Source organism: Hemiscyllium ocellatum, chromosome 1 (genome assembly GCF_020745735.1).
Source record: "Hemiscyllium ocellatum isolate sHemOce1 chromosome 1, sHemOce1.pat.X.cur, whole genome shotgun sequence".
NCBI classification, from domain to species: domain Eukaryota; kingdom Metazoa; phylum Chordata; class Chondrichthyes; order Orectolobiformes; family Hemiscylliidae; genus Hemiscyllium; species Hemiscyllium ocellatum.
Window position 1 is genome coordinate 70,744,756 of NC_083401.1, and position 22,919 is coordinate 70,767,674.

The window sequence follows — 22,919 nt, forward strand, 5'->3', positions numbered from 1 at the left end:
AACAATACCCGTGTTTCTGGATTAACAGTTCAGAGGTAATGACTTTACTGCAATAAGGAACACACCTTCACTGTAATTTATGATTTGGAGATGCCAGTGTTGGACTGGAGTGTACAAAGTTAAAAATCACACAACACCAGATTATAGTCCAACAGGTTTAATTGGAAGCACTAACTTTCGGAGCTGTCGCTCCTTCATCACCTGATAAGTAGCGTCGATCCGAAAGCTCGTGTGCTTCCAATTAAACATGTTGGACTATAGCTCACTGTAACTTTAGAAGGTTCAACAACCACCAGTAATGAGAACAACTGGGATGGACACAAATGCAGAGGTGAAAACAATGACTGCAGATGCGGGAAACCAGATTCTGGATTAGTGGTGCTGGAAGAACACAACAGTTCAGGCAGCATCCGACGAGCAGCGAAACCGACGTTTCAGGAAGAGCTTTTGCCCGAAATGTCGATTTTACTGCTCCTCGGATGCTGCCTGAACTGCTGTGCTCTTCCAGCACCACTAATCCAGAAACTGGACACAATGCAGCTTTACCATCAATATCCAGAACATACAATACTTGTTTTAAATTCTTCTTTTTGTTCGGAAAAAGAAATATAGCAATAAAAAGACAATTGCATTTGTTAACCCCTTAGAAATTTGCAAAATCAGCAAAAGCTCTTTAACAACCTGCCATCAAGCACCAAAATCCTTTATTTTCATTGGACGGTTGTGTTTCCGTGTGAATTTCCATTGGACAGTCCTGTCCCCATGTGACTCTTTATTGGATAATACTGTTCCTCTGTGAATTTTCATTGGATAGTTCTGTCACCGTATGAATTCCCATTGGACAGCCGTGTTTCTGACGGAGAAGCCACTCTGTTTCCCCCCCCCCCCCCAATACGACGCTGAGGAAAGATGGCGGCGTGCACTCGGTGGCGGTTGGTGCACGCGCTGGGTTTGAATGGCGGGCAGCAGTTGAGAGTGGGCCGCGCGGGGCTGGTCACTGAGGCGGCCCCAAACCCGACTCCCCGGTACCCGCCCGTCCTACCGTCCCGCACCGCCAAAAGTAAGTCAGCTCAAAGGCGGAGGCTGGACGAGCTTTTCCAGCGGGTACACGGGGCCCCCTCGGTGTCAGAGAAGATCCGGCTCCTGACCCGGATCCAGCGGCTCAAGTACGTCGTGTATCCGCAGACGCTGTCTCTGGAGGCGGACCGCTGGTACCAGAGCTTCACCAAGACCGTCTTTGTGCCGGGACTGCCCGGCCGCCTGAGCGGCTCCGAGCCCGGAGCCGAGCCTGATCTCGGCCGCCTCAGGTCCCTGGTGTGCGAGGCGGTGTCGCAGGAGAACTTCTACGTGAAGAGGCGGCGGCCATTCCTGTATCGGGAGAGAGAGCAGACGGTGCTGCCGCTCCTCGGGAGCCTGGTGCCGCGGATCATCAGCGCCTTGGCCGCGGAAAACCCGCTGCTCGGAGTCTCCTCCCTGGGTAAGGAGAGACATGGCCCGGCTGCGCCGTCCGAGCGATGTCACTGACCACCACCACCACACACACTCCCCGCCAGCCCGGAGACACTTCCCCCTCCCCCCCCCCTCCCCGCCAGCCCGGAGACACTTCCCCCCCCCCCCCCCCCTCCCCGCCAGCCCGGAGACACCCCCCTCCCCACTCCCCGCCAGCCCGGAGACCCCCCCCCCCCTCCCCGCCAGCCCGGAGACCTCCACCCCCCCCCCCCCCTCCCCGCCAGCCCGGAGACCTCCACCCCCCCCCCTCCCCGCCAGCCCGGAGACCCCCACGCCCCCCCCTCCCCGCCAGCCCGGAGACCCCCCCCCCCCCTCCCCGCCAGCCCGGAGACCTCCCCCCCCCCCCCCCTCCCCCCCGCCAGCCCGGAGACACCCCCCCCCCCCTCCCCGCCAGCCCGGAGACACCCCCCCCCCCTCCCCGCCAGCCCGGAGACACCCCCCCCCCCTTCACTCTCTAGATTAGAGTGGTGCTGGAAGAGCACAACAGTTCAGGCAGCATCCGAGGAGCAGTAAAATCAACGTTTCAGGCAAAAACCCTTCAGAATTTCCTGATGAACGGCTTTTGCCCGAAACATCGATTTTTCCTGCTCCTCGGATGCTGCCTGATGAGCTGTGCTTTTCCAGCACCACAGTAATCTCGACTTTGGTTTCTAGCATCTGCATCATTGTTTTTACCCCACTTCACTCTCCCCGCCAGCCCTGAGAACCCCCCTTCACTCTCCTTGCCAGCCCTGAGACCCCCCCCCTCGCTCTCCATGCCAGCCCTGAGACCGCCCTTCGCTCTCCATGCCAGCCCTGAGACCGCCCTTCGCTCTCCATGCCAGCCCTGAGAGAACCCCCGCCTTCGCTCTCCCCCGCCAGCCCCGAGACCGAGAGTTTTCACACAACTCTCTGTTGGACTTTCCAGTTCATGACTGAAACTGAAAACAGCACAGCTCAGTTAAAGAGCAGAACACTCTCCTCTTATACAGGTCACTTCAAAAGCATGACCACTTTGGCCTGAAGTCTCATCTGTTTACATATAAACAAAAAGCCTCTCCAAATCCTTTTCATCTCTGTGCCAAACCAGACTGATTGGAGATGGCCGAGTTTATTGCCCCTCTGAAAAAATCAAGGACACAGTCTCCTTGAGTCAACGGACAGCTTTTTGAAAAAACGGATGAGCTTTGTGACACCTCTCCTCTCTTCTTCCCCCCCCCCCCCCAAAAAAAAGTTGATACCAAAAGATGGCTTCATTTTTCACCTTTCAAAACCCAGTTAGTAGCCTAAACACCACTATACTAACTATAAACATGCACAACCACATGCAAATTCAGGCTACGGTACTCCCACCACTGAACACCTCCGTATCTCACTTAAGTCTCGATAACTCATCGGCTGTCATGTTTTCGTGACATGTCACATGCACAATTGTCAAATTGAATAGTTGCAACAACAAGCACCATCTAAACAGTCTGGTGTTTGTGTCCTTAAATTTTTCCACAAATGTCAATGGATTGTGATCAGTGTGTATGATTGTCTCAGATGCTTTGCTGGCATTATAAACACTGAAATGTAATGTCAACACCAACATTTGGTGGCTCTTTGTCCACCATTGAATATTTCTGTTGATGAATGTTCAACTTCCTGGAAAAGTACCCGATGGATCTTTCTATTCCTCCTTCATCCACCGGCAGGAGTACCTCACTAACACCCACGTCACTGGCATCGGTAGCCACCTTGAAAGGCTTCATATAATCTGGTGTGGTTAATACTGGGACAGTAGTTAAGTTTTTAGGTGGTCAAATGTCTTTTGACAGTCCGCTGTCCACTGAAACTTCTTGCCCTTTTTTAACAATTGTGATTGGTGCATCCACACTGCTAAAGTTTAGCACAAACTTTCAGTAAAATCTACTCAACCCCAGGAACCATAGTACGGTGTTTTCTGTCTATGGTGTGGAAAATTTCCAAGTTACTTTCCTTTTCACATTTCGTGGGGCCATTTGTCCATGTCCAATAACATGGCTCAGGAGGGTGACTTGGGCTTTGGCAAGTTCATGTTTACCTCGCTTTATCACCAAGCCTGCCTTCCGAAATCAATTGAACAAGTCCGATCAATGCTGTAAATGTACCTTCCATGAGTGACTAAAAGTCAATAGGTAATCAGTAATACACCACACTGTTGGATAATCTGGTAATAACCTTATTAGTCAGTTTCTGAAATGTGGCTGGAGCATTTTTCATACCAAATGACATGACTTTGAACTGATATAGTCCATTTGGCGTTACGAAAGCTGAAATCGCCTTTGCTTTCTCTGACAGAGGTAATTGCCAGTAGCCTCTGAGCAAGTCCAACTTAGAAATGTAAGTTGCTTGTCCCACTTTTTCGTCACAGTCTTCTAACTGTAGAATTGGTTGCGTATCAGTCTTTGTAATGGTGTTGACTTGCAATTGTCCACACATAACAATTGGGTATCATCTGGCTTTGGCACCATGCCTATGGGTGAGCTCCAGTCACTGTAACTCACTTTGATGATGCCATCCTGGGGCATGCGCTCTATCTCCTTCTGAACCTGTGCCAACTTTAGAGTGTTATGTCTATAAGGATGTTGCTTAATCAGAACAGCATCTCCTATCTCTGCATCATGCACAATTAGGTTAGTACTCCCAGTTTATTTTCGCATATCTCCCCATGTGATAATTCTTTCAGGTCATTTTGATTTTCTTGTAGATGGTAACTAAATAATTTATCCCAATTTTTGATAACTTCCTCTTTATCCAATTTGACTTGAGGAATGTCCAATTCAGAATCCTCTGAACGTGGTTCTTTCTTCCTGTGCTGTAATCATTAATACAACCTCTTGCTTTCCTTCCTTATCAAAATATTTTTTGAGCATATTCACTTGACACACACTGAGAGATTTCTTCCTGTCTGGAATCCTTATCAAGTAGTTCATCTCATTCAGTTTCCTCTCCGTTTGATATGGTCCACTAAACCTTGCTTTTAAAGGCTCACCTGTCACTGGAAGTAACACCAATACCGTATCCCCAATTGCAAAATTGTGAATTTGAGATTTCTTATCTGCTGCTTGTTTCATTGCATGCTGTCAACTCAACTCTTCAGCTCTATTTAACCGTTCTCTAAAATTTGACACATAGTCCAAATGGTGGTCTCTGAATTCTGACTTACTAATTTCTCTTTAATTTTACCCAAAAATTAATTCAAATGGACTGATTTTGGTCAATTCATTGGTGCATCTTCAATTGGAAAAAGTGCAAATGGAATTCACTTATCCCAATCATCTGGATAATTCCTACCATAAGCCCTCAAGATGGTTCTTCAGTGTTTGATGCCATCTCTCTAGCGCTCCCTGAAATTTGAATTGCTTTATTCCCAAGTTATCCATCACCTCTTTGAATAGTTTGGATGTGAAGTTTGATCCTTGATCTGAGTAGATCTCTATTGGCAGTTTGTGTCTAGTTTAAAAAAAGTTAAGTATATTTCTACAACCCTTTTAGCGGTGATGTGTAATGGGGTTGCCTCTGAAAAGCTAGTTGACACATCCATTATTGTTAATAAATACTATTTCTCACTTTTTTTGTTTGAGGTAGGGGACCTACGTAATCAATCACGACTCTTGTGAAAGGTTCCTCAAATGCTGGAATAGGTATTAAAGGTGCAGGTTTTATTACTGTCCGTAGTTTTCCAATTAGCTGACATGTATGTCACGTCTGGCAAAATTCAATTACATCTTTGTGTAGTCCAGGCCAGTAAAAATGTCTTTATATTTTAGCTTGGATTTTCCTCACTTCTAAATGACCTTCAAGTAGTAGCATCACCTTTGAATGGGCTGAATCTCTGCCCATTTTTTTTTAGATTACTTACAGTGTGGAAACAGACCCTTCGGCCCAACAAGTCCACACTGACCTGCTGAAGCGCAACCCACCCGTACCCCTACATATACCACTTACCTATCACTACGGGCAATTTAGCATGGCCAATTCACCTGGCCCGCACATCTTTGGACTGTGGGAGGAAACCGGAGCACCCGGAGGAAACCCGGGGAGAACGTGCAAACTCCACACAGAGAGTCGCCTGAGGCGGGAATTGAACCCAGGTCCCTGGCGCTGTGAGGCAGCAGTGCTAACCACTGTGCCACCGTTCCGCCCTCGAATGTGTGATGATCTTCATTTCCTCATTAAGACATCATTTGTTAAGTAATAACGCACAGGAATGCATTCATTTTCTTTGTAAATGCCTTTTGATATAACTGTTTTAACTCTATTTTTCTGCTGTAATTCAGTCAGCTTAGCAGAGCTAAAAATACTTGCATGTTTACCTATTTGCTCCTTCTCTGTTCCACTGATTTGATCAAAGGAAGTTTTGGATAACACTACGTCAATTTCCTAATCTGTGCCTTTTGATTTCTCCTCATTTAACTTGTGCCTCTGTGATCTTGTGACCACACACAGGGAAAATTCCTTGATAAAAGTCTTTCATTTCTCAGTTACCTGTGTCTCTACACACTTTTCAGTTAGAGTAGGCAGAATGCCTACTGGTGAAACAGCTATATCATTTGCAAGGACAGATTGTATTCTTGGAGCTGAGAGTTTGTCCACTACTCCGACTACAAATTCTCCACTCTTCCCTGGACTCTCTAGCCTCACTTTACATAATTGAGTATTTTTTGTCTCACCATGAATTCCTGTTACCAGTACCTTCTCTAGCAATAGTCTCAGGAGTGCGTATCTCCTCATCCCTCAGCATTACACACTGAGAGGATTCTATGTCCCTAATATTGTAATTTCCTTACCTATTACTCCCGGCCTATGTGAATGAACTTTATTTTTGCATGTATATTTTTTAAGCAGATGAGGGGCTTGCTCCTTAATCAACCTCTGATCATCTTGTGCACTCTGGGGCAATTGTCTAACTTCCCTTGTGTTTTTTGTTTCTAGTCCAACAAAACTTCCAGGCTTGTCTGGTTTTCCTGTATCTGGCTTTCTCCTAGCCCAACGACAGTGTGATTTTTTTTTGTGGCCCACTTTGTTACAAAGAAGACATCAGAACTTTTTAATTTCTTTGTCCCCCTGAAGGGTTTCATTTTTACCATGTGGTAAATTATCCTTATGGAGATCTACCTTTCCCTTTTCATGTGAGGATTTCTCTTTGCCCCAATTTCTATCCCTCGCGGACTGAAACTGGAAGTCAAACTATGTTTATGGATCAGCTCATAATCATCAGCCACTTCAGCTGCTAATCTTGCTGTTTTAACTCTCTGCTCTGCCACCTGAGTTTTCACTACTTCAGGCAGTGAATTTTTGAATTCCTCACTGAGCCCACCGTCAGCCTTTATCTCCAGCCTTTTTAAGCTGCCTTTCTATTTTAAGTGTCAGCATTTGAAGTTCAAAAGCGCTCTCTTTCTCCCCCTCTTCTGCTTCTAATCATAACTAAAACCGTTTCATTTTTGCTTCCCTTTCCTTATAGAGTCATAGAGATATACAGCATGGAAACAGACCCTTCGATCTAACCCGTCCATGCCGACCAGATATCCCAACCCAATCTAGTCCCATTTGCCAGCACCTGGCCCATTTCCTCCAAACCCCTCTTATTCATATACCAATCCAAATGCCTCTTAAATATTGCAATTGTACCAGCCTCCTCCACTTCCTCTGGCAGCTCATTCCATGTATCCCCTCTGCGTGAAAAAGTTGCCCCATAGGTCTCTTCGAATTCAAACTGCTTCATTTGCAATTGAATTCTTGCCATCTCAATAGATTCTTATGGTTTCTCCAGCAAATTTAAATGCTGACCTACTGCTGTAATTATCTCTCCTTTCCTCACAGAAGCAGGCAGTTCCGGTTCCAATTACTCTGCTAATTCTTACAAGTTGGTCTTTTTGGCAAAACCTCCGAAGTCACTGTATCCACATCCAGAAAACTTGGCAACTGAAAGAGCCATTACTATCTCAAGCTTTATCTACCCAACCAAACCAACACCTGAATTATAGACCCTAGCATCTACCACTCGCTGTTTAAAATCCCACAAAGAGTCCCCAGTCTGTTATGGACTAGGCCAGACCACTTAAAACATTCTTAAGCAGGCAGCCCTAGACCTAACTTTGCAATTTGTTTCGGTAAGTGTACAATGAAAATTACCCAGAGTAAGATAGCTAGGTTGACTACTAGATTTTAAAACAGAAAAAAATTTATTCACAAAAATTACACAGAATCCCTACAGAGCTCAGCCTATTCAACTTGACTTAACTACGTTTTTCCGATACACACAACATTCCCAAGAAGCAAACTCCTTTTAAAACCCAGTATAAATGGAACACATGTTTACAGGTTGAAGGGCAGAAAGAGCGAGTGAGCTCCCTGTTGAACTTTGCAGTTCAAGACTGAACTAAAAACAGCTCAGCTCAGCTCAGCTAAAGAGCTGACCACTTTCCCCTCTTCATACAGGTCCCTTCTAAAGCATGACCACTTTAGCCTGAAGTCTCATCTGTTTACATATAAACACAAAGCCTCTCAAAATCCTTTTCACCCCTGTGCCAAACCAGACCGATCGGTGTCTGGCTGGTTTATTGCCCCTCTGAAAAGAAATCAAGGACAGAGTCTCCTTGAGACAATGAACAGCTTTTAGAAAAAGGGAATTAGCTTTGTGACACCATCATTCTCAAACTCCCTGCCAGCCCTGACCACCCCCTCACTCTTCCTTCCCCCTCCTGACCCTCCTCTCTTGCCCCACCTTCCTAGCCCGTTTATGCTTTCTTCACCTTATTGCCCTGGCACCCCATCTCGTACAGCTTACGTATTTACACTTTCACAGGAGCTGTCAAAGTAGTTTGTCACATTAGATATTTAAATTGCAGAATATGACAACTGCTGTTTTCAAAGGAGTGTCATTTACCTTCGCAACCCCTATATATTCTGCAAAACAAGGGACCTGCCGGTCATTTTAAAAAAAAAGCAGTGGAGTGGCATTTGAATGCAATTACCATTCCTTGGAAAATCTGTTCCAATGTTCTGACTTACCCAGGAAATGTTTTTTTAAAAAGTACTAGTCTAACTCCTGGCTGACGGCAGTACTGGCTCTGCTTCTGTATTCTCCTGACCCCTGACTCTGACAACACTATCCAGCACCTAATTGGTGTGTTCTACATGGCATGATCTCTACCAAGTTGTGTCCACTTATCAACTAATCAGCATTCATTTTGTACTGTAGAAAGTTGTTTTCCCTTTATGTTGGTAATTTCTACGCAGTGTTCCGATGACTGCAACAAATTGTCTTTAAACAATAATTAAGTACTAAGCATTATTGTAAATACGTAATGCTCAGTTGGTGCTAAGCTTTAAGGATGTTTATTCTTGCAGATTTTCAACCGGATGTTAACTTTTACTGGTTGCGGGGTGAACGAACTGTTCCTCGGGGTCATCGGAAAGGACGAGTAGATCCTATTCGCTTCCAGATTGATGACAAGCCTTACTGCCAAATTCGAGTTCCTAAACAACTCCCTGAGGTAATAAATAAAAACTGAAAGAACTGTGGATACTGGAAATCAGAAACAAAAAACTTAAATTGCTGGAAAAGCTCAGCAGGTCTGGAAGAATCTTTGGAGCGAAATCAGAGTTAACGTTCCGGATCCAGAGTGACCCTTCCTCAGAACTCAGCAGAAGGGTCATTGAACTGGAAGTGTTAACTCTGATTTCTCTCCACAGATGCTGCCAGACCTGCTGAGCTTTTCTGACAGTTTTATGTCTGAGGTAATAGTTCAGTTAAGATTTCACAGGGTCTTGAAGGCTTCTCCAGTTTGGTTTTAACTGGAAGTTTCCTGTGCTTTAGTTAACTGATGTTGGCATCAAGCACTTATGAGTTAACTGATACAAAGTATAGGTAAAGTTCCTTCTATTCTGTTCTAATACTGTTTTAACCTTTGTATCTTAACAGGCCACTTCATTTTCTTTTGATTTATGATCATTAGTATGAGTTTTTTTGGAAAATTGTAATTAAGAGTTGAGTTTTTCTTCAGTTCTTTCATGGAATGTGGATATTGTTGGCAAGGCTTACATTTGTTGCTCATCCTTAATTTCCCTCGAACTAAGTGGTTTTGTGGGGCCATTTCAAAGGTCATTGAGTCAACAGCATTGCCGTGTCTCATGCAGGCCAATCAGGTAAGGATGGAAGTTTTCTTTCCTGAAAGGACATTGGTGAACCAGATACCAGAGGTTATGTTTGTTGCTTAAAGCCACCCAAATGAGAAATGGATATGGAATTTTTATCTTTTGCATATTAAGAGCTGGCACATTGACCATGAGAATAACCTGAAGTAGTCAATGTCCAAATAAAGCAAGGCTTAGATTACATCCAGGTTTGGGCAGATAAACAGGAAGTAACATTGCCTGACACTTGTGCAAGAATGTAGTTCATGCCATGAGAAAATCCAATCATTTGTCCATGTGATTGAATGGTATTACTATTGAATCCCCTTTCATCAACACCTTGAATGTACTGTTGACCAGGTCCTGCCTGTAAATACTGTGATTGCAAGAACAGGTTAAAGGCTGGGAGTTCTATGGTGACCAACTCTTCTCCCTTCTCTCAAAGCCTGTATGTCACTGAAAATGCTCAAGTCGGGATGGAATATCCTCCACTAGTTTGAATGAATGCAGCTTCAACAAAGCTCAGTTTTACATTATCCAAGACACAACAGCCTACTTGATTGGACTCCATCCATTATCTCCAACATTGACTCCATTCATGCACCATAGCACAGTGTAATTAGTGCAGTATATCACCAAGGTAGCTCATCGTCAGAGTATTGAGTACAGGACATTGGTTAAGCCACTGTTGGAATATTGTGTGCAATTCTGGTTTCCTTCCTATCGGAAAGATGTTGTGAAACTTGAAAGGGTTCAGAAAAGATTTACAAAGATGTTGCCAGGGTTGGAGGATTTGAGCTATAGGAAGAGGCTGAACAGGCTGGGGCTGTTTTCCCTGCAGCGTTGGAGGCTGACGGGTGACCTTATAGAGGCTTACAAAATTATGAGGAGCACAGATAGGATGAATAGACAAAGTCTTTTCCCTGGGATCGGGGAATCCAGAACTAGAGGGCATAGGTTTAGGGTGAGAGAGGAAAGATATAAAAGAGACCTAAGGGGCAACCTTTTCATGCAGAGGGTGGTACGTGTATGGAATGAGCTGCCAGAGGAAGTGGGGGAGGCTGGTACAATTGTAACATTTAAGAGGCATTTGGATGGGTATATGAATAGGAAGGGTTTGGAGGGATATGGGTCGGGTGCTGGCAGGTGGGACTAGATTGGGTTGGGATATCTGGTCGGCGTGTACAGGTTGGACCAAAGGGTCTGTTTCCATGTTGTACATCGCTATGACTCTACCTTTGACAGCACTTTACAAACCTGTGATCTTTGCCATCTAAAATGACAAAGGCAGCAGAAAGATGAGAACGCCTACACATTTCTCTCCAAGACCCACTCCATCCTCATTCCAATACTTTTCAGGTCTCAGTATCCTGGAACTCCTGTCCTTAAGCACTGGATGTTCCTACAGTCCAGAGATTGCAGTGGTTCAACAAGGCAACCTATCACCTCCAGGATGATTAGGTATGGGAAATAAATGCTGCCCTTGCCAATGTCGCCCACATCCCGTGAACAAATATAACAAAAACGAGGAACTCTTTTAAAATATTCTTTAGCCTGTTATCCTTTAGTTTTTCTCTTTATTGCTCCAGAATCAGAAAAGTCATTGGTGCTGATATCTTTAAACTGTTTTCTGATTTATTAATATTTACACAGCCTTTAAAGTTGCGTAGTTATTCATTGCTAAAATGCTAACTCAAATTATTGCTATTAAACTAGTTTATTTTTTCAATGCTTTATTGTCAGACTGTCTTAGATCCAACACCAAGAAATTAATGTTGTAACTTGGCATCTGGTCAATGCTAAATTTTTTTATTAACCCCTGAAAGTTAGCAGTAACCTTAAAATAAGCAATTTTAAAATTAAGTCTTTTTTTCCTAGTTTGTGCCCTTAGAACACTCAGTTCTTGAAGATGTTCCTGTTATTCATGTAGAACCATGCCGACTTCCATTATTTCAACGGCAATATGACAACAATATTTTCATTGGTAAGGGAAATGGATTAGTGGATGCGTTGCATATTTGAATAATTCAATATTTTATTAAACTGTATACCAAACCATGGTTATTTGATAAGGTACTGGAAAATAGAATTTAACTGAATTGTTGTGTTGTGTTGCACTCCCTGTCTGATCTGGAATTGCACTTGCACGTATTCTGTTAACAGGTTCAAAGATTTCTGATTCTTCCTGTTATGGACACACCCAATTTCATTTTGCTTCTGAGAAATTGAGGAGAGAAAAACTAATAAAAGACAACCTACCCGACCAGATTGAAGTGCGTTTACGTGCCAATGGTATTGCAAGTTTGTTTGCTTGGACTGGAGCACAGGCAATGTATCAAGGTTAGAGTGTGCTAATTCATCAAAGATTAAATACAGTCAGTTCTGCTATAACATGGTAGTCCTATTCTTGTGCAACCTTGTGTTGAAGAAAATCACATAATAGCAGAACTAATAAGGCTGGAATCGCGTTATAGCCAACACACACTTTAAAGGTTTGGGCTTTAGAAAGTGTTCTCAATTTGTTAGTCGTGTCATAGCGAATTGGCATTAACGAAACGCGTGTTATAGCAGAATGACTTTACCTTGTTTTTGAATTATGTTGCCTTAATTTGTTCTCTTTGAACCCACCTTTGTTTACTTCATTCATTCCTCTCATTTTGTATTTTATTTGAAGAAGCAGTCTGATTGCTCTGGGTCTTTTCTGATTATTAAGGAACAATATAAGAAGAACTGATGAAGACTTGCCCCTTTCAATTTGTGTGATCCCTCATTGAAAAACAACTGAGCAGGCCAATTTACTGCTTTAAAGTCAGCTTTATTGTCACTTGCATGAGTTTTGTTTCAGCTGCAAATGTGTTGCTGGTCAAAGCACAGCAGGCCAGGCAGCATCTCAGGAATAGAGAATTCGACGTTTCGAGCATAAGCCCTTCATCAGGATTCCTGATGAAGGGCTTATGCTCGAAACGTCGAATTCTCTATTCCTGAGATGCTGCCTGGCCTGCTGTGCTTTGACCAGCAACACATTTGCAGCTGTGATCTCCAGCATCTGCAGACCTCACTTTTTACTCGTGAGTTTTGTTTCAGAAAGGCATTGGTGGGAGAGGCTCAACGTTAGGATAAGAATAAGTTATGGCTGTGGTTTTAACATTTTAATAAATTAGGTATAGAAACAAATGCACATCTTTGTTCCATTATCTGAAGTTTTGATGGTATAATGTTGCTATTCCAGCAATTCATTTGATTGATGGTTAATGTACATCAAATGTCTGAAATGCTTCAGTACTGACAATATGGTATCTAAATAATTTTAATGACTAGCATTTCACTGCTGGAGGGTTTTTCAAATATGATAAATTGCCTTATTGAGGAAATTCAGTCAGTGAACTGAGTCATTGCAAGCCTGATATTTTGCTAGTAATCATTTCATAATTTTGAAACTAATTTTAAATTAACCACCAGAGAATTTGACTATTCTGTCAACCAAGTCTATTTGTCATTTAAACGTGGCTAATATGTTTCTTAACTTTATTCTGCTGTCTTTTCCCCATTACCCTCGATCCCCTTGCTAATGGAGAATCCACTTATTAAATACCCTCAATACTTGGCCTCCACAGCCTTCTGCAGCAATGAGTTCTATAGATTCACAACCCTTTTGCTGAAATAATTCCTCACCTCATTTATAAAGAGTTGTCCCTTCACTCTGAGGCTGCGCCCTCAGGTCCTAAGGTCAGGAAGGAGAAAGTGAGGTCTGCGGATGCTGGAGATCAGAGCTGAAAATGTGTTGCTGGAAAAGCGCAGCAGGTCAGGCAGCATCCAAGGAACAGGAAATTCGACGTTTCGGACATAAGCCCTTCATCAGAAAGCCTGCTGGACACACTTTCCTCATTCCTGATGAAGGGCTTATGTCCGAAACATCGAATTTCCTGTTCCTTGGATGTTGTATTAGTGGAAACAAGCTTGACATTGCTGATGGTCAGGTTGTTGGAGGGAATCTTGTGGGACAGGATTTACATGTACTTAAAAAAGACAGGGACTGATTAGGGACCTTTAACTTGGCTTTGAGCCTGGGAAATCATATCTCACTAACTTGAGTTTTTTGAAGAAGTAACAAAAAGGATTGATGAAGGCACAGTGGTGGACATGATCTGTATGAACTTTAGTAAAGTGCTCAACAAGGTTCCTTATTGTAGATTGGTTAACAAGGTTAGGTCACATGGAATAGAGAGAGAACTGGCTTGAAGGTAGAAGACAGAGGGTGATGGTGGAGGGTTGTTTTTCAGACTGGAGGCCTGTGATTAGAAGTGCCCCACAAGGATTGGTGCTGGGTCCACTGCTTTTTGTTATTTGTATAAATAATTCGAATGTGAACATAGGACGTATGGTTAGTAAGTTTGCAGAAGGCACCAAAGTTGGAGGTATAATAGACAGCGAAAGAGGTTACCTCAGAGTACAATAGGATCTTGATTAGATGGGCCAATGGGTCAAGGAGTGACAGATGGAGTTTAATTTAGATAAATGTGAGGTGCTGCATTTTGGAAAGGCAAATCAGGGCAAGACTTATATACTTAATGGTAAGATCTTTGGGAGTGTTATTTATCAAAGAGTTCGCGCTTTAGAAATAGTGTTCCCAATTTGTCAGTCATGTTGTAGCAAATTTGCATTGACGAAATGTATTATAGCAGAATGACTTTGTGCCTTGTTTTTGAATTATGTTTCCTTAATTTGTTCTCTCTGAACCCACATTCATTTGCTTCACTCTTTCCTCACATTTTGTATTTCATTCAAAGAAGCAGTCTGGTTGCTCCAGGTCTTTTCTGACTATTAAGGAACAATATAAGAAGAACTGGTGAGGAATGAATCCAAAGAGTGAGTGAGTGAATGAATCTAAAGATTGATTCATTGAGTGAATGTATGCGTGAATGAATGAATGATTGGAGTGCAGGTTTATAATTTCTTGAAAGTGGAGTCACCGGTAGCTAGGATAGTGAAGACAACATTTGGTGTTCTTGCCTTTATTGGTCAGTGATTGAGTATAGGAGTAGTGAGGTGATTTTCTGGCTGTAATGTCATTGGTTAGGCCACTTTTGAAATATTGTATGCAACACTAGTCTCTCTGCTATAGGAAGGATGTTATGGAACTGGGAAGGGTTCAGAAAATATTTACAAGCATATTGCCAGAGTTGGAGGGTTTGAGTCAAAGGGAGAGGCTGAATAGACTGGAGCTATTTTCCCAGGAGCGTCAGAAGTTGAAGGGTGACCTTCATAGAGATTTATAAAATCATGAGGGGTAAATAGACAGGTCTTTTCCCTGGAGTAGGGGAGTCTAAAACTAGATGGCATATGTTTAGGCTGAGAGGGGAAAGGTTTAAAAGGGACCTAAGGGGCAAGTTTTTCACATTTATCGTTTTTTTTAAAAAAACTTTACATGTCGGGCCGTGTCTCACTCTGGATCTCTTCTTCCTGACCGTGCAAAGCTTACTGATCGTGTGCTTTCAACAGGCCCTCTCTCAAATAACAAAGTTATGATTAAATTATGCTTCTAAATGGTTAAATTATATTTCTAATTTGATCATGATTATTGAAGATTTATAAATGAGCAAAATATCCTAGATAGATTGCAAAAATACTTTTCAGGAATAAGGCAGTTTGATCTGTTCATTTAGGAAGTCGCAAAAAAAATCAGTTTAACGAGCAATAGGATTCCCATTGAGTGACAGCACCACTATATCTCCAAGTGAAGTTAACCCAGGCGTGCTCCTGTCTGATCATGTTCACAGCTCCTTTGGTATGTGACAGAATTTACCAAAAGACTTAGTTTTGTATTGTAAAAGCTTCTTTCCAAAGTTAATTGAATTCAGTAATTAATTGGTACACTTTTTTTAATCCAGAATGTTCAAACAGTTTCATATTCTAGTTCCTATATCTTAAAACATAAATAATTTTGAACAGTGAAAACTATTTTCAGTTGAGCTTTTGCTGAAGGTAATAAAAAATCGAACATTCCAAATAAGTCTTCTAAAATTGATGTATTTTTGTTATTTCAGGATTCTGGAGTGAGGCAGATGTAACCCGACCATTTGTTTCTCAAGCTGTGATTACAGATGGAATTTATTTCTCCTTCTTTTGCTATCAATTGAACACCCTAGCTCTGACTGTCAGTGCAGACCAGCATAACAATCGCAAAAACATTTGCTGGGGGACAGAAAGTATGCGCCTGTATGAGGCTGTTGAAGGTGACAATGTGATAGGGTTCAATTATGAAGTCCTGAGCCTACTTGTTCGCTTCTTACTCAATAGACCAGAATCAGTGGAAAGTAACCTAAGTGGAATGTAACATTTTGAACGTTTGTAAGTACTTTAAAAATTGTAACATATGTTGAAAATACATATATCTATGCATTTCAATTTTAAGTGCTTAAAATACATTATTCAGAAATGCCCCAGCATTTTTTTCTTGTGAAGTTTTTTTATGAAATGAATGGGAATTTTCTGTATCACATATATATCCCTAATGTTTGTTTAAAGTCCATTCCAACTTGTTAACCACGCATTTTAAGTGTTAAGATAATTGAATAGAAGACTTGCGATAGTTGGGTCAGATTTGATGGGGACTAATAAAACTATATTATTTGCATGATTGGTTACAATCAGGATGTGCTGAATAGGAAAGGCAATAGAGATGTTTAGGTATCTGAAATATAATGTAAATAGTCCCTAGGGCAAAGCATCAAAAGAAAAGTGTGCAAAGATGGAAAATAACTGAGCAACTTCTAAAGTGTAAGGAAGGTTTGTGTAAACAAATCATGTTAATCTAATGTAAACTTGCATGTATTCTTGCCTAATCTGTATCAAAAAATGAGAAGTGGTCAAGAAAACATCAGGAATAAATTAGTGGCAAGTGGCCAGTAAAATTATTAAACCAACATCCAGTTATCTTTAGGGTTAATTTTATAAGAAAACGTTTAAACAAATTGACCTCGTGGAGATGCATGAGGGACTGTTGGGAAAGGGTGTAATAATGAGTACAGTAAACCTTGAAGAATCGGATGCTTTTGAAATGAGATTTTTGAATATTCACGAAAAGAACCAGACGAGCATTTCAAATTGTAATGAACAAATGAGAATATGAAGTGAAATCAGGAAAGCTTTCAAAACCTGTAAATAGAAATGCAGCACATGCAACAGCTGTTTCAGCCTCATTGTATGGATGCCTATGAAATGCATTGCCATTTGAAGAGCCTCACTGCTTGAACTCTGAGCCCCACGTCTTCAGAACATAGTCACCCACTCCAGCTGTGGTCAAAACATTTTCATCCATTGTGCACATTATTTACAGTATAATGGAAGGCAACAGTGATTGCTCCTGAAGCAGTCTTTATACTTCCCCCAGTCCCAACCCAACCTGTCCACTGAAATTTTCATCTGTCGATTTTACAGCCCCAGTGCAGGCATGTGAAGTAAATGTGCTAGATCTCATAGTTCATTTCTCTGTGGAAACTAGTGTGTTGCTTACAGGTGATGAACTCCCTCCTGTGTGATTTCTTTCCCTCCTGTGTTCTATCGTATCCTTCCATTATATTATTAAGTTGCCCCACTTCAGTGATCCTCTCTGCATTCTAGCTTTCTGATTCCAATGTGTATGTTATTTTCAGTCTCTCTTCCTACAGTAATTGGAGCCTGATAATCCCTCCTTAACTCTTTATGGTTTGACCCCTAGGACTGATTATGGTCCATTCTCTTGAGCAACTTGAAAACAAAAACAAGTTGCTGGAAGAGCTCAGCAGGTCTGGTAGATCAGTGAAGAGAAGTGAGTGTTAACGTTTTAGGTCCGGTGACCCTGACTGGTAACTGTTCAGTTCCCTGATTGAATTCCTGTAATTCTGCAGACTGGTTGCACTGGACCCACAGGTATGGTAATGGCTCCCTCCCCAAACTGTAGAAAGAGACTCTTTGACCCTGATCACCCAAGTCACCTACTGACTGTGGTTTTGCCCCAGAATAAATTTAGAGACTGGTCTTGACTTATCGTGTCATCAGTATGGTGAGAAATGGCCATTTGATTGATGTACATGCAGTGTTTGGTGCATACATGGTTCAGATGTGAGATTGACCAAACAACTCTGACATTCTGCAAAAAGACCACCCCCTAGACTGATGATTTCTGGCAAGCTACTTGGCTTTGCGTGTCAAACTGCAAGACTAGTCAGAAGCCGTGTGAGCCTTTAAGATGTGGCTGAGGAGATAAAGTGTTAAAATGCAAGGCAAGATGGATGTGGTGAGCATGAGGTAGATGTGAAGTGAATGCGTGCTAACAAGGGAGTTACAGAGCGAATGGTCTTTGCAGAATACTGATAGGGATGGAGACGGAAATATATCTTTGGTAGGGTCTCCTGATAGTCGATGGCAGCAATGTCACACTGTGTGTGCAACTCTTGCCAAAGGATGTTGATACCTGGTGTTTAACAAGAAGGTCTGAAGGAATAAACGGTCAGCTGGTGTCATGGGTTTTTGGTTTCTAATGTCTATCCAAAAGATGTGAGAATGGGAGCCTGAATTTAATGAGGTCAGGACAAAAATGAGGAGGATAATGAGCAAAAGTCCCTGTTAATCAGCCGCTCGTTAGTAAAAATGGCAGATGGAATATAATGTGGGGAAATGTGAGGTTATGTATGTTGGTAGGAAGAGGATCTGGATATTGTTTTAATTGAGAAAGACTGCAAAAAAAACTATGGAATCGGGATTCGGGACACCAAATCCATGAATCACAAGAAGCTAGCATTCAGCTTCAGTAGGTAATAGGAACGACAAATGGAATCTGGGCTTTATTTCGAAGCTAATGAAATGTGAAAGTAAGGAGGTTTTGCTAAAACTATATAAGTCACTAGTCAACTTTGCTGTGATACTGTGAACAGTTTTGGGCCCTGTATCTAAGAAAAGATAAACTGGTATTGGTGGCAGTCCAGAGAAGGTTCAGTATGCTGATACCTAGTATGGACGGACTGTTTTATGCAAAGAAGTCGAGAAGATTGGGCCAGTACTTGTTTGGAACTACAAGAATGAGAGTTGATCTTATTGAAACATACAAAATTCTTGAAGGGCTTCATAGGGTAGATGAAGAAAGGTTGTTTCCTTGTGGGAGAATCTAGGACCAGAAGACATAATCTCAGAATAAGGGGTTGCACTCTTTGGTAGGAAACCTAGAAGGAAATGGGCCAAATACAGGGAAATGAGACTAGTTTAGTTTAGGAAACCAGGTTGGCATGGGTGAATTGGCCGTGAATGGTTTCATGGTCATCAGTAGATTCTTAATTCCAGATTCTTTTCAAAATTCAAATTCTACCATTTACCATGGTGGGACTTGACCTTGGTTCCCCAGAACATTGAATGAGTTTCTGGATTAGTAGTCTAGCAATATTACGACTAGGCTATCACCTTACTTTACCTATATGGCAGAACAAAGTTGAAAGGCCTACCTTTGCTCCTGTTATGTCAAGAGTCTTGTCTCAACATCTGGTCTTCACTCGAAAATGTGACTTGCTCTTAATATCGAGAAAGGCCTTGCTCGACATCTCTCAATTCTACCAAATTATTTCTCTAGCCCATGTCATCCAGAGCCTTGAAAGATTAGAAGCTGTTCAAGGGTTTTTCCTCCGATGCAATAATTCTTAAAATTGTACTTGCGACATGATGACAACAGATAAATTACCTTAAGTTGTTCGGTTTACAAAGGGGAATATTAGTTTTGTTTGATAATTGAAAAGCAAGCAAATAAGCAGCTGCAAGTATGCAAACTTGCAAAAGCAATGAATGTACCACTACATTAGAAAATGCAGGTGCCACCTGATTTTGATGTCAAACCACATTCTTCATGTTTATGCCGTAGGAATATGACATCATTGATTTGGTGACTAAAGCATGACTATTCAATTAGACTGTGCAGGTTTTACTTTCTGTTAATATTTGCTTATCATTGATCAATTGTGTTATGGGGCAAGGTACAATCAGTTGCATTGGTAGAAAAAAATTACAAATTGTTTTTGACAATACAGTGAGAATATGCATTGTTTATTTGTCAACTTGATTTAAAAAAAAATTAATGCAAGTTGAGAAGTTTTATTTGCTGACCTTATGGTTGGTATTTATTAGAATGGTTTGGCACTTAAGCAGAAAAGTGCATTTTCAATTTCATGTTATTCGCAATTGAAATTCCTTTCCTTTTTGTTTTGCGAATTCATTTTTCACAATTATAATACTGTACTAATTTCCACTACACAGGTGAATGAAATCTATAAAAAGGCTTTTATTTTTACTATGTAGACTGATATTTACCTTTTTCTAATTCCACTGGATACATTAATCCAAATACAGTTCTGAAACAGCTGGACATTTTTTTTTAAATCCAACATAATTTAAGTGTTAAGGTGTGTTGACTCACCTCTAAAATAATGCATTGTTATTTAATGTTCGGTCATTGCTGTGTTCGAGTGCAGCAATTTGCTGTCATATTCAGGCAGTAGGCCCAGAATCCCCATAGTGCAGAAAGAGGCCGTTGGTCCATCCCTGACCCTCCAAGGTTGAACATCTCACCCAGATTTCTACCCTATCCCTGTCATCTCTAACATACTGTGGCTAATCCATCTAGTCTGTATATCCCTGGACACTATGGATAATTTAGCATGGCCAACCCACTTAATTTACATGTGCTTGACAGTGGGAGGAAACCAGAGCACCTAACAGAAACCCACACAGATATGGAGGAGAATATACAAGCCCCACACAGGCAGTAACCAAAGGCTGGAACTGAACCTGGGAGGCTGGCACTGAGGCAGCAGTGTTGACCACTGATCCAGCATGCTGCCCTGTATGTAGGTAAGACATTAAATATAGGTCATGGAAAATGTAGGCAATACCTTATTTACAATTCTAGGATAGTACAAGTCAGTGTGAGCTGAAGTGAGGACAACAGGTAAATGTGTGACTTTCTTTGTACTCCTTCAGCCTAAACTAAAACTGAGTTGCTACTCTTCTGGGTGCCCTGGCTGCCACTAAGATTGAGTCCCTCTCTGTGGAAATAGCTTCTGGTCGAGCACCAAAATAGCAATTCCCAGAGTGGTGATTTCTTTTCCAACAGCTATGAGATAATTATTTTTGAAATCATAGAGGAGATTTGCAGCCTCAAGTGACCACTGTTTCTGATGGCACTGCTGAGGCAGGTGCCATTTTAAATAGGACAGTAACCCTGGTGTTTAGTTACATAAAATTGTGGGAGGGAGGAATACTGGTGGCTACCAATGAGTGCCCACGATCAGATTTCCTGGCTGACATCAAGGTGTCTGGCCTGTCATCAAAACTTTTAGTAACAGTAGTTCATTCTTCTTGACTCTAAAGCCAGTGATTAAATCAAAATTCGTAAAGGGATACTTGGCTTTGAATCTTAACCCTTAGGTATGATTATACCACAATTTTTGAATTGATTTTATAACGCAATTGTGCAGGTTTCCAGTGTGATTTCATAAGGTCTTGGAAGTATTCTAATCTGCTTTAAAACCAAATACTGCATATGTTGGAATTCTGAAATAGAAACAGAAATTTGAAGTCAGGCAGCATCTCTAGCGGAAATAATGATCTTTTTTAATCTTTCATCAGCTTGATGTCCAAAATGCAATCAATAAATGATCAAACATCCAATGAAATAACTGCTGTCTGATCCTTTTTTTTATTATTCTTGCCTGGGTTGTAGGTGTTGTTGACAAGGCCAAATATTGTGCCTATAATCTATTTGAACTGAGTGGTTTGCTACACCATTACAGAGGATATTTACATTACTATGGGTCTGGATTCACACTTAGACCAGACTGGGTAAGGACAGCAAATGTCTCTACATAAAAGACAATAGTGAACGAGGCGGGGTTTTATGACAATAAATGAATATTTTCACCGTCACCTTCACTGACAGCTTTCAGTTTAAGATTTTTTAATTGAATTTGAATTCCACCCCATTGCTGTGGTGAGAATTGAATCCATGTGTTCGAGCATTAGTCTGGGCTGAGAGTTTACCTATCTATTGAATTCATCACTGTCTCCCAAAAGCATTGGTATTTGTGACTCATGCTAATGTGGAGCCTGTCCTCTCAACTGTTAGTTATTCAAGTGTTGGTCACAACATTCTCCCTAAATCCTACACCAGACGCATTTATGCACTTCTCACTGCGTTATCTTGCAATTTGAATCTAAACGTAAAATCCTGATTTTTAAATCTGTTAAACTCATTTTGATAGAGTAAGTAATTGAGGTAAAAAAGTTGAATAAATGGAGTACATTGTAGGGAAATGTGAAGATGTTCATGTTGGAAGGAAGATAAAAAGAACATATTTAAATAGAAAAAATTCAGGAAGCCAGAACATTAAGAGACTTGTGCACAAAACACAAAGCTAGGACACAGGTACAGCTTGGGAAGGCTAATGGAATGATGGCCTTTATTTCAAGAACATTGGATATAAGAATTGGGATGTCTTTCTGCAACTCTACAAGGTGCTGGTGAGACCACATCTGGAGTACTACATCTTGGTCCACGTATTTAAGGAAAGATACCATTTCATCTGATCTATTTCAGAGAAAATTACCTGTATGATTTCTGGTATGGAAGGATTGTCTTATGAGCAAAGGCTAAGTAGATTGGGCGCATTGAAACATTGATTCTTTAAAGGGCTTGATGGTAAGTAATCAGGATGTTTCACCTCATGGAAAGAGTCTAGGACTAGAGGGCATCCTCTCAGAATAAAGGGATATCAATTTAAGACTTCAGATGAAGAAGCATTTCTTTTCTCTGAGGATTCAAACTTTGGAACTCCTTGATACATACAGCTATGGGGCAGAGTCCTTGTGCATGTTTAAGGCTGAGACAGATAAATTCTTGATCAATAGGGTGATTGAGGATTCCGGAGAAAATGCAGGAAAGTGGATATGAGGATTATCTGATCAGCCATGATCTATTTGAAAGTTGAATATACTCAAAGGGTTCAACGACCCACTCCTGTTCCTCCTACTTATGGCTTTTGGTCTTATGGTTTATAACTGTCTTATCATGACTCCAAATCGAAACTGATGATTTGACATATATTAAATGCATGACATGTAGCATGGAACCAGAAAAGCTGTTACTGGTACTGATTCCTGCAGCAAACTGCTAAAGTAACAGATCTATTAGTTGCTGTTCTAATATAATTACTACTTCAAAGCTGATGCCATATACTTAAGTAATGATATAA

The 22,919-nt window shown here is 41.5% G+C and overlaps 1 protein-coding gene across 1 annotated transcript; it reads left to right on the top strand.

The window, feature by feature from the left end:
* Positions 1-900: 900 nt before the first annotated feature.
* On the top strand, positions 901-21,306 carry mrps30 (mitochondrial ribosomal protein S30). Its single transcript, XM_060822644.1, has 5 exons — positions 901-1,477; positions 8,866-9,011; positions 11,530-11,635; positions 11,815-11,991; positions 15,696-21,306. Exons 1-5 carry the CDS (start codon positions 910-912, stop codon positions 15,983-15,985), a joined length of 1,287 nt encoding a protein of 428 aa, XP_060678627.1. The 5' UTR covers positions 901-909; the 3' UTR covers positions 15,986-21,306.
* Positions 21,307-22,919: the final 1,613 nt, after the last annotated feature.

Coding starts and splice junctions, on each gene's coding strand:
- mrps30 (XM_060822644.1), top strand. CDS start 910: ATGGCGGCGTGCACTCGGTGGCGGTTGGTGCACGCGCTGGGTTTGAAT. Junction 9,012..11,529: donor TTCCTAAACAACTCCCTGAG/GTAATAAATAAA, acceptor TTTTTTTCCTAG/TTTGTGCCCTTAGAACACTC. Junction 11,636..11,814: donor TGACAACAATATTTTCATTG/GTAAGGGAAATG, acceptor TTCTGTTAACAG/GTTCAAAGATTTCTGATTCT.